Source organism: Xenopus laevis, chromosome 2L, assembly GCF_017654675.1.
Source record: "Xenopus laevis strain J_2021 chromosome 2L, Xenopus_laevis_v10.1, whole genome shotgun sequence".
Lineage (NCBI taxonomy): Eukaryota > Metazoa > Chordata > Amphibia > Anura > Pipidae > Xenopus > Xenopus laevis.
In genome coordinates this window covers 65979654-65992159 of record NC_054373.1, presented here as the reverse complement: position 1 = coordinate 65992159, position 12506 = coordinate 65979654, and the positions used below count along the sequence as shown (strand labels likewise).

Here is a 12506-nt window from a genome sequence, read left to right as displayed (position 1 = left end):
AGTGTATTTGGAGATTAGAGATGAAATATAGGGAGGGGTTTCATTATTAAGGGCCTTGAATGTGAGTGTAAGTAATTTGAATTTGATTCTAGAAGAGATTGGGAGCCAGTGAAGGGACATACATATGGGAGCAGCTGATGTTGAGCGGCAAGCTAGATGAATGAGTCTAGAGGCCGCGTTTAGAATAGATTGGAGTTGTGAAAGGTGATTTGTTGGAATACCTGTGAGGAGTAAATTGCAGTAATCAAGGCGGGAGATGATGAGAGACTGAATCAGTGTTTTAGTTGATTCTGAACTGAGATAGGGTCGTATTCGAGCAATGTTGCGCAGTTGAATACGGCAAGATTTTGCAAGTGTTTGAATGTGTGGTGAAGAAGACAGATGAGAGTCTAAGATGACTCCTAGGCAGCGTGCCTGTGTGGTGGAATGAAAGGTGGTGTTGTTTACGGTGAGTGATATCTGAGGGACAGGGGAAGATCTTGGAGGAAATATAATGAGTTCTGTTTTAGAAAGGTTCAGTTTCAGGTGGCGCTGTGACATCCAGGAGGAGACAGCAGAGAGACAGTCTGTGACTTGGGAAAGGACAGAATTAGAAAGATCAGGAGTAGACAAGTAGAGTTGGGTGTCATCAGCATAAAGGTGATACTGAAGTCCAAATGACTGAATGAGTTTTCCTAGTGAAGTTGTATAGAGCGAGAACAGCAGGGGGCCAAGAACAGAGCCTTGAGGAACTCCAACAGAGAGTGGGAAAGTAGTAGAAGTAGAGTTAGAGAAGGAAACTTTAAAGGAACGGTCAGACAGATAAGATGTAAACCATGAAAGAGCAGTGTCCTGAATGCCAGATGAGTGTAGAATGTCAAGGAGGAGTGTGTGGTCAACTGTGTCAAAGGCTGCAGAGAGATCTAGAAGGATTAGAATGGAATAATGACCTTTAGACTTTGCCAATAGAAGATCATTGGTTACTTTGGTGAGTGCAGTTTCAGTCGAGTGTGATGGGCGGAAGCCAGATTGCAAGGGGTCGAGGAGGGAGTTGTTAGTGAGATGCTGGATCAGGCGTTTGTAAACAAGCCTTTCTAGTAATTTGGATGCGAATGGAAGAAGGGAGACCGGTCGATAGTTAGTGGGAGAGCTGGGATCAAGGGAAGGTTTTTTGAGGATAGGAGTGATTAGTGCTTGTTTGTATAATGATGGAAAGGTACCAGTAGAGAGTGAAAGATTGAATAGGTGGGTAAGTGCAGGAGAGAGTGTATCAGAGATTGGGTGGAGAAGGCAAGAGGGTATGGGGTCAAGGGAGCAGGTGGTGGGTTTTGAGCTGGCTAGAAGTTTGCTAACTTCATCTAGAGTTGCAGGGGTGAAGGAGTGCAAAGTAGATGTGAGTGGACAGCACGCTGGTCTGAGATTGTTGGCGGACGGTATGCTCAGCCTAATGAGATCGATTTTTTCATTAAAGAAATGAGCAAGGTCTTGGGTGGTAACATTAATAGGTGGAGGAGGTGGAGGGGGGCATAGGAGTGAGTTAAATGTGGCAAACAGCTGCTGTGGTTTGGAGGACATAGTAGATATTAGATAAGAGAAGTATTGTTCTTTGGCTAATGATAGAGCTCGGTTATAGCAGGAGAGCATGAATTTGAAGTGGATGAAGTCAGGATCAGTTCGTGACTTTCTCCACCGTCGCTCAGCTGATCTACTACATCTTCTGAGGTACCGTGTTACACTAGTGTGCCAGGGTTGGGGTTTAGCTGGCCGGCTGTGACGGGTGGTAGAAGTTGCAAGGGAGTCAAGTGCTGTTGAAAGGGCATCGTTGTAGAGAGAAGCTGCCATATTGGGACAGGAGAGAGTATTAATATGAGATATGGATTGTGCTGATACTGTTGATAATTGTTGTGGTTCAAAGGCATTAAGGTTTCTGTACGTGTGGGTAGAGAGAGATGGTTGTGAAGGTGCAGGTGAAAGCAGTATCTGAAAGGAGAGTAGATGATGGTCAGACAGAGGGTAGGGAGAGTTAATTAAGTTGGATGGGCAGCATGAGTGGCAGAATATAAGGTCAAGAGCATGGCCCTCGATGTGGGCAGGTGAGTCGATCCACTGAGAGAGACCAAAAGAAGCTGTTTGAGAGAGAAGTTTAGAGGTGGCAGCAGAAGCAGAGTTGTCAATGGGGATGTTGAAGTCCCCTAAAATGAGAGCAGGTGTCTCACTGGAGAGATAGTATGGAATTTGCATCAGAGTGCAAAGTTACACATAAGTGAGTGAGTGGCACCAAGCAGTACCACCCAATAGAATCAAGTGAATTACTACTCAGTTCAAAGTAGTCCAACACATTCTGACAAACTGACAAAAGTATTAGGTTCGAAAATATTCCTGGCAGTCAGGCTTATAAGCCTATACAATATGGTATCATAAATACATGTTTTTATAGATATTGTTCTGTGATACAATTGGTACAATTATAGTGATACATTCATCCCCATTTTTTTTTAATTTAACAATTGGGCATGATGTAAATGTGTTAGTAACTATTGTAACCATTGTTAGACTGTGTTTTGGCATGTATGATAATTATACATTTATTTATAGTGCTGTTCAACTGTTTTGATAGAAAATGGCTATTAAAATCTCTTAGGCAACCATTTGCGTTGTCTCCAGATGTATATATGTGTATATATGCCTGTTCACTAGAGGGGCATTCCCTGTTCAGCCAGATGTGCTATGGTGAAATGGGTGGGTTCTGAGGTCACTGGGTGTGGAGAACAAACAAGGAAGGTGCTTACTGTTTTCCTGTTTCTCTGCAAACCACTTCATTAGAACACACTCTGAGCCCCCACTCACTCTATATCACTATAAAATGAATCACTGCATATTTCTTTTTACTTCACAGGTATAATTCAGTCAACAGTAGGAATCCAGATTTTCCAGAGTTCCCAGATCTAGTGGAGTGCCGCAGGCAGCTTCAGTCTGTGAGTTTAAATTGGTGCAATAAATGCTATGAGATTTTTGGTGGTTCCCCACATATACACACATATTATTTATTACACACAGACTTCCCAAACATAATATCAACACATGATTTGTCCTTGACAATGTAACCCATACAAATCAATTACTAGTTTTTAAGCAAATTTTAAATTACCACCTGTAAAAAGTAGACAATCTCTTTCTGACATTATTCCATGATATTATGCAGTTCTGTCACATCAGCTGTTGACTGCCAGAAGATAAGAGATGTAGTCCAACAGTTTGTGGCTGAAAAGTAGGGATTGGGTTGAATCCCAGATCCTCCATGAAAGAGTCAGACGAATGCTGGACTGAATCTGAATCCTAATTCGCATATGCAAATCAGGGCAAGGAATGGTTAAAGAGAACTGTACTGCAGTGCATTGTTAAAAAAAAATTAACATCTTTGTCTGTTTGATGAAAAGTCACATGATTTTTAGGATTTGGATTCGGTTCAACCAGGCACTTGGATTGGCCAAAATCTGAATCCTTTTGAAAAAGTACTTCACAACACATCACATTAGGCAGGCACCAATCCGGACCATCCAACGAAAGTAGATTCCAAAAGCCAAAAATGATATATAAAATATAATACTTTATTTTACATCACATCTATAAAAGAAGAGTAACGCCTGACGCGTTTCATGTCACAAGGACACTTAATCATAGGCTTAATCATAGAGCCTATGATTAAGTGTCCTTGTGACACGAAATGCATCAGGCGTTACGCTTCTTTTATAGATGTTTTATAGATGTGATATAAAATAAAGTATTATATTTTATATATAATTTTTGGCTCTTGGAATCTACTTTCGTTGGATGTTCCGGATTGGTGCCTGCCTAATGTGATGTGTTGTTAAGTACTCCCCTGCTGAAGGTCTGGGGCATGTGCACCCGGACCCAACTGGGAAAGCGGTAAGCTTATCCTAATGATACATTAAGGCTTATGCCTCTCATGAAATTTTCTGGATTCCTTTTGAAAAAGCCCAAACCCTGAACCAAATCCCAGATTCTGTGCATCCCTACTGAAAAGCCTGTAAAGTGGAAAAAGTTTATAATTTATGAAATACATTTTATATAATATAATATTAATGTTATTACAGTTTGGCCATACCTTGTCCAGTTGTTCTCACATTGTGGAAAAACAGAAAATGTTGGGATTTATGTTGTTGGAAGTAAGCCAAAACCAGGACCAGATTCAGTTAGATACAAGGTGAGTGTTTTAATTGCAAGAAAGATAGATGGCTCTGTTTGTTTTCCTGTATGCTATGATGGCTTGTGCCACACGGGGCTGATATCTGCCTTTTTTTTCTCCTTCTTTTTCCCCCTCTGTTTAAAGTTGATAAGGTGAACAATCAGTGACTGGCTTTTAAATTGCTTGTGTGATTTGGGGGAATTTAAAAAACAAATTTTGCCATAGGTCCAAAGTTTAATGGAAAATGTACTAAGTGAGAACTGAATAGTTTCTCTATTATTTCATAATAAAATCTGGCACAACTGGGGCCAGGCCTTTAGATATTTAGAATTGTACAATGGTAGGTGGGCTGAAATAAAAGGTCTTGCATTATGCTAATGAAAAGACATAATGTATTACTACTAAAAAAAATGCAAGATGCTTCCACCCCTACTTAAATGGACTTTTGAGTATTTGGAGAGTATTTGGAGAGATTTACATTTGACTCAGGGGGTATCTTCCCTTAACAACCTAGGAGTATTTTCTCTTCACCAGTAACCTGTAAGAACCAATGGCTCCCCAAACTGCCTCCCGCCCGCTAATATGTAAATCACCAGCGGGATGTGGTGTGGTTCAGTCAGACTTTTTTACTGTGACTAAAGAATAATTATTATATTACAGCATTAACCGGATGGAATTTTGTCTGCAAAAAATGCAACTGATATTCAGTCAATTCAAGAAAAGAAAGCAGCAGTCACGTATGTAATTAAAACATCCATTAGCAGCAAGCAAAATACAAAAACATTTAATAATGCAATAACTGCACAGATATTTAATGTGGTGGTCAGCTTTTCCCTCCCCCATATTAACGACAAAAAAAAAAACACTTGAATGTAGTGAAGTATTTTGGAAATGACTAAAAATAAAAGATGAAGAAACAGTACAAAACACTTTGAAATACCAAAAGGCTAAGAGGTATAGAGCCATCTTTACCTGAAAAAGTCAAAATGTACCCAGAAGAAAAATATATAGTTGAATATTATAGTTGACTATTATAAACAGAGTCGTGAATCTACATGGAACCACTATTCCTGATGAAGGTCCTGGTCCTTTTTGCATACCATACAAGCCCTAAGTGTGACGTTTTTTTAACTTTTGATTTACATATTTGTCACCCAGGTCACAGACTCGGTTTGTAGAGTGCAACTACATAACAATTACTGTATATATATATATATATATATATATATATATATATATATATATATATATATATATATATATATATTCCAATAAATGACACCAGCAATGTCAAAAATTGCAGTTAGGAACGTAAGAAAACATTTAACTGTGACAAAATTGACATCCTTTTATTATGACCTGCCAATGGTTAACAAGAGTTAGATTATAATCTTCAGATCTTCCTATTGTCTACTGATCCTTCAGTAATCCAAAATTACAAAGTATACACTGATCACAATTGCAATAAATATTGATTAGCCATTAGTGATGTGTGAATCTGCGATATTCGCAAAACACACTGAAGTCAATGGGAGCAACAATTTTTTACGCGTGCAACAATTTTTCTTGCTCCAAATTAATTAAAGTCAATGGGAGTTTTTCTTGTGGCACCTTTTTTTGTCTCTGCGACTTTTTTGTCCAAATGCATTAAAGTCAATGGGTGTTTTTTTTTATGGCAGATTTTTTGTCTAAATGCATTAAAGTCAATGGGTGTTTACCTTATGGCGACTTTTTTGTCTTTGCAACATTTTTGTCTCTGCAACTTTTTTGTTGCAGAATATTTTTCCTCAGAAAATTTTTGCCATCGTTTTGGTAAAAAAATTTGCAGATTGTGAAATGCGGAAATTTGCCACAAATTCATGGCTGGAAATTCGCTCATCACTATTAGCCATTGAATAAAACCCATATCTAGTAAACGGTAGCAACTAATGAGACGTTTGTTTTCAAACAGCTGATGCTACCTGATTGGTTGCTATGGTTACTAGACAAGTAGCAAACTTAAGCCCCCTTGTCCAACATATTGTACAGGTCCTTAACCATTAATAACTTTACAGTTATACAAAAACATTGCAAAATCTTTTGGCTACACTTCTAGAATGCCTATGTCAACTAATCACTCAAAATATAACCCTAACTGACCTTCTGACTGGTCCTCCAGAAAAGTGAATAATTATTCTCCCCAAATCACATGCTAAGAGGCCTTCAGGCTGAAACCCTGTTTTCCCAGTTGTTACTCTGAGTCCCTGGTGGGAGAGCCCCATAGTTTAGGAACCTTTGCTGTTAATGAATGAATGAATGAATTAATTACTGCATAAGGATTCTGTGTTGCTTCCTATAACCAACAACTGTGTATCTTAAGTGTGCATGCACACTTACACCCTGTGTTGGGGTAAAAAAGAGGGTACAACTTAAGATACACAGAGCTTTTGAATGTGAGAAGCAAGCAACAGCCTTGTGCACATGTACTAAATAAACATGCTCATGTTAAATCAGGACCATTACACTTTGCTAAATTGATTATCTTTACTTGGAACATTGTCTTATGTGTAATTGTTTCTCCTATTAGGGCTTGGTTACAACGAGGAGCAAATTCACAAACTAGATAAGTGAGTTATAAGTTTAGCTTATTACAACCAATTGCTCATCTAAAAATGTGATTCTTAAACCATATATCATGTCCTTGTTTTGTGTATTCAGAGTTAATCTGGGAAATCTGGCAAAGAAAGTTCTGTCAATCTTTCAGGATGGGGTTGTGCAGAAATACCAGGCAGCACTAGACAAACACACCACCAGGATGAGGTAAATGCAGAAATTCTGGACAAATACATAACATAACTATGCAAAAGTTACTTTGATTTGATATTGAAGTCCACCTGCTTTGATTCCTTGCAGCACCTTTGCTGACATCCAGAAGCATGTGGACCTGGTGAATGAATACATTGGTGGAAGTCTCCTGGATCTACAAAAATATCAGGACTCTGTCAGCAATGTACAGTAACTTATCACTATGTGTGGCATCCTCATCTAGGGAAGCATTCACAAGCAACATGATTAATTCATGTTGTATTTATTATAAATAATTTGATGGGAAGTCCAATGCAATCTTGTTTTGTTTTCTTCAAACGAATCTCTTTTACTCTGAGCTAGGCTATAGAGATAAGTTTTGTGAGGGAGACTAAAGCTGGCCATAGATGTAAAGATTTTTAAAAGGTCTTTTCGTTATCGTGAGACCAAGATTATCTTGAAACGATTGTTTAAATGTACGATTTGTCCATCAACTAAAAAGATTATTTCAAGCGATATTGTCTAGTTGAAGCCAGGAAAACTGAGGGTAGCTGCCTGCTTGGCCCTGCAAACATAGATAGATTTCACTGTGACCGATGAAAATTTTTAAACCTGGCCGATCAATTTTCTGACAGATGTCGGACGAAAAATCGTTAGATGTACGATCGTATGATTCCCACTAACATCATAATAATTTGATGGATTGATTGGATTGCACTAAAATCGGTCATTAACCAAACAGTTTTGTCGTGGTTTTATATAAATAAAATATGAGATTAATTCAAATTTAAGTAAATAAGCTTGCGGGACCCACAACAGATACTTTCTTCACGTTAAAGCAGTTTATTTACACACAGGGGTGACCGTTTAAGGATACAAAACACAATTCATAAAAATAAATCCTGCCCACTGGGTACTACCTTCACCCATATGAAGAGTTCCCTTACTAAACCTGGCCCCTTGTGGACTACTAGTAAGAAAACACATAAGTTGAGGTCACCCCTGTACTCATGATTCCTCTGGGGAATTGCTCAGCCTCCTGGCTTTTCACTCAGGTCCTCACTCAGACTTAGTCAGACCTATTCTCTTTCACTTGGCCTCGGCTCTCTCTGCACCTTACAGTGGCAGGCTGCACTCCCAGCCTTCCTTCCTGCTCTATGCCCTGCTCTGAGAGAGCTTCCTTACAGGCTCACTAGAACTAAATACCTTTCCACAGGACAGCTTTCCTGTGGAAACTGAGCTCTAATCCATGAGTTGGACTACTGGATCAGAGTACCTGGCTTGCCTGCCTGTTCCTTCCAGAATAATCCATCCTCCAGGACCTGGCCATCAAAACCTTTAAACAGAGAAACTCTTCTCTGTTTATTAACACCCTTCCTGGTGCCTACATCTTCTACTGGGGAGAAATCAAAGTAAAAACACACATTTTTAACCAATTCCTCAGTCACTCTACCACACCCTTTAATGCTCTTGTATTCAGGCAAGTGATTAATGACTTTTAATGCAGGTACATAAGAGGGGGTTTACACATTTTAAATACAATAGTGCGTAAAGTGCTGGACCAGGTTGTGAAGATTTATTCATGCTGGTATCTTATTCCTAAACGTTATGTCCTCAATAAACGAAGGTTGCGGTGCCAGAATAAATATATGTAGGAACAGATACGCTAATGCAGAAACTGTTTAGAGCTGTGGACTCTTTCTCAAGTGTTACGAACATTATGTAACACTTTAAAAAGTGCCCACAGCTCGAAATATGTAGTGTTAAATAAACAATGTAGCAGCACAGTTTCTGCATTAGCGTATCTGTTCCTACATACATATATTCTGACATTTTAAATACAGTTACAGAGATACCTAGCTCCTTTGGTGTTGATCACACTTTTTTACAGAAGAGCACATAGCCCTCTATTGTGAATACATTAGACAATGTCACTTTACGCAACAGTGCCCCACAAGGCCTTTTATGCAATTGTGAATTTATTGGAATTGTTTTTGCCATGCCCATATACTGTACTTCTAGCAGCAAGTCACAAACATGTCCTCTATACCAATACTTATAATACTGTGTTCAGGGTCACCTTGAAATGGTAGAACTAGTGATGGGCGAATTTATTCGCCAGGCGCGAATTCGCTGCGAATTTGCGCGTTTCGCCACCAGCGAATAAATTCGCAAAACGGCCGCGAAAATTCGCGTCAACAATTTTTTTTCAAAAAAATGGACGCCGGCGCCAAAAATGGGCGCCGGCGTCAAAAACGGGAGCCGGCGTTGAAAAAACGGGCCGCCGGCGCAAATTCGCCCATCACTAGGTAGAACCCCTTGCACTGAAGGTAGAAGATTTAATAAGTCATATAGAATCTGCCTTGTATCCTAACTATTATGACAAAATGATCTTGCTAACATTTTTAATAAGGAACCCACATTTTCCATATACTTGCATCGCATAGTGTTTGCAATATTTCAATATTCAATATTATTAAAAACTTGTAAAAAAAAATAGAAAACAGCTATTATTGTATCTACTCAAAATAGTATTGTATATGACTGACACTATTATATGGTTTGTATGCATTAGTGTTCACTGCAGGTAGTATTTCTGCTCACCAGTTTGTATGACAATGGTTATCCTAGGGATTAAATAATGCCTATGTTATGTGTGGTTGCTGATATTCACCGGCCTCTGTCCCTGCCTGTTCTAGACTGTAGACAATCTGGCCCTGAGGATTCAACAAATGCCAGTGCAACCAAATCACAGCCCTCTTTCTTCATGCCGTAATCAGGACAAGGAAGACCTGACATTAAGGTGAGTCTGTGACTGAATAAAATGAAGATTTTTCAGAAATGTCATAAACGTATTTCAATTACATGAATATGGTGGTGTCATAATGTAAGGTACATAACCATAAATAATTTTTACTGTGTAATATAATAAAAAAGAAAGAAAGTAGAGAAATATTTTTTTAATTCAATTAAAGGGAACTCCACCCTAATTTTATTTTGAAAATTTGAGTTTTATGAAATTGTAATTCTTAGAACTTTACAATATACTGTAGGTTCATCAAATTGTTGATGACGATCATTATCATAGGCACATATTGTCATTTAAAGGAGGAAAAAACTAATTTTCTAGGTAACCCAATGACTCAATGACTTTGTACCCTGGACTGGCATTCCTATGTAAGAAACTCATCTGCATGAGTCATTACAGTATCATACAGTACAAAACTCCTTAGATGATTACTGTTTTTTTTTTTTATTTGCATATGCAAATTAGGGGTGGGAAGAGGAAAGCATGTTTTACTTCCTTGTTTTGTGACAAAAAGTCACGCAATTTCCCTCCCTGCCCCTAATTTGCATATGCAAATCTGGAACCGAATCCTGGATTCTGTACATTCCTAATAGGAAGAATATTGTGCAAGGCTGCTATTCAGCTTCTTCACTGACATATTCAAGAGCAGATTTGACTGAGAAGAATTTGGATAAATTTTACTGAACAGTAAACTCTACCATATTACCACCGTTGATTACATTTGTACTTTCTAAATCTGTTTATTATAGGATGCTGAAGCTAAGAGATCAGATGAAAACAGTATCTTGTGAGCTAGAACAAAACAATAGTGTTATAGAGAGGTAAGAGTGTCTTAATATCTGTGCTCTAGAGCAGTGTTTTCTTCAAACTGATGATGGCCTTTTGCATCAACGATAATGTAGTGAAACCTCATAATTTCACCGAAATGCATTGGACACAATGAGTAGGCGAAGTAACATTGTGGCAAAGGCATTTTTAGCTCTACCATAGCATTTACATTGCCCAATCTTGTTAGAGAAACCTCTCTACAGTATGATACAACTGCTCTTCATAGGAAAAAAAAAGGCTCCAATTTTTCCACACCTGCGCCAGACAGCTCCTTAGATAAACAGGCAGAAGGCAAGGGGTGGATATTAGTGAAGCATTTTCTTTGCAGCGCAACAGTCTCTGTTTTTTTTCCTGGTGAAACAATTTGTATGATGAATTCTAGAGTGGATTTACAAAAAAGTAGACATGGTCAGGACTGCAAGAAAAAATTTGTTCATCCCTATTGTTGTATATTAAAGCTGTCTCTGTTTATTGTGTAAATAAAAGGTGTGTGATTCTGTTAACTATGAATCTGCTTGATTATATACCTTCTATTAATGAGCAACTAATACCAATTACTTAAACATTGTTAGCCTGCAAATTAATTTTCTTAGCCAGTGCCTACTGCAGCCTTTTTTGCACTTTGCATGACATGCCTGTGTTAGCAAATTAGTCTTTGGTTCCTTAACACAACATAAATAGAACATTTCTGGAAACATCTATATGTGACTGTTGTGATCCAACAACTATAGCAGCGCAATTTTTTTGGGCTAGTCACTAGTAAAATAAAAATTTTTGGTTTATGTGGGTTACTGAGCAAGGGAATAATTTGCCCATTTTGACACCTTTTTGTATTGCTGTAGACTGGTGTCATTCAGCATACAAAACTATCACAAGAGATGATAGTGGGGATCATGTCCACAGAAAAACCCTAAGGTTCCCCTAAGGAGCATTGTTATTGATCATTCTTGTGAACCCACAGCCCAAAGGCTTGCTTGTTTTTGGACCAATACTAAAACATTTTTCACAATTTCTGTGCTATGTGTTATAATGTATCATTCATGCAAATCACATTAATGTACTGGAATAATATTTTATCTCAAATCTTTATTTTCAGGTTGGGTGTCACATCATCCCCTGGTGTGTGAGAGACCATTTTAAAGAGCTGCTTCCACAAATTGCAACCTTATGTGACTAATTTATCCATTCATACATTTGAATGGGGAGACAGCAGAAAATGCCAAAATGCATAATTCTTATTGCGCCTCAAAGCAAATGGAAAAGGTTCCTCTGTCTGTTATATTTTCTGGTGATGGAAATGAAAGAATTCACTAAAGGAGGAGGACATGATTACTTTCTTGGAAGTTGGTGTTTAATCTCAGTATTCCATTGAGCAGTCTGATTAAACAGGCAGGTTTAATGCTAACCATTGAAACTTTTTGGAACTTGCAGCTCTCTGGCTTGTCCAAAAGACCAGTTGTTGGTTTAATAATTACCTAATCAGTTTCAGTAATCTTGAATACATTGAAGAAGGTCAGATAGTAATAAATCAGCCTAAAGATAATTTAAGATACTGTCAAAGTTTCTACAAATAATCTGAAGGGAAACAGGACTGTTTAAATGCTATAGGACATGAAAGCAAATCCAGATTGGACTTTAGGAAAATGCATGTTTGTACCTCTGTTTTGGATAGTTACTATAAATATCATCTCACTGTACAGTTTGGGCAAATCCCAAAAATTCTGCAAAGACAACTTGCTTACCAATATGTTGCAAATTTGTATCCACTGGAAATATTAAGTCAATAGCACTTTTCTTCCTGAAGTCTCAGATGAATACATAATACTGTGTTTGATATTTTCCAGTCATTAAAGGAAATCTGTTTTGGGGTATTTTTTGGTTATATTTTTCCTTTTATTT

General features: G+C 38.1%; 1 protein-coding gene across 2 annotated transcripts in view; it reads left to right on the top strand.

Moving 5' to 3' along the window:
• ikbke.L (inhibitor of nuclear factor kappa B kinase subunit epsilon L homeolog) overlaps positions 1–12478 on the top strand; it is a 34626-nt gene extending 22148 nt beyond the window's left edge. For both annotated transcript variants that reach the window (XM_018245337.2, NM_001096361.1), the window contains 9 exon segments: positions 2876–2954; positions 4095–4204; positions 4847–4923; positions 6753–6792; positions 6884–6985; positions 7079–7175; positions 9670–9773; positions 10529–10600; positions 11704–12478. In XM_018245337.2, coding sequence (XP_018100826.1) covers positions 2876–2954; positions 4095–4204; positions 4847–4923; positions 6753–6792; positions 6884–6985; positions 7079–7175; positions 9670–9773; positions 10529–10600; positions 11704–11734 — 712 coding nt within the window. In that variant the 3' untranslated portion in view covers positions 11735–12478.
• Positions 12479–12506: the final 28 nt, after the last annotated feature.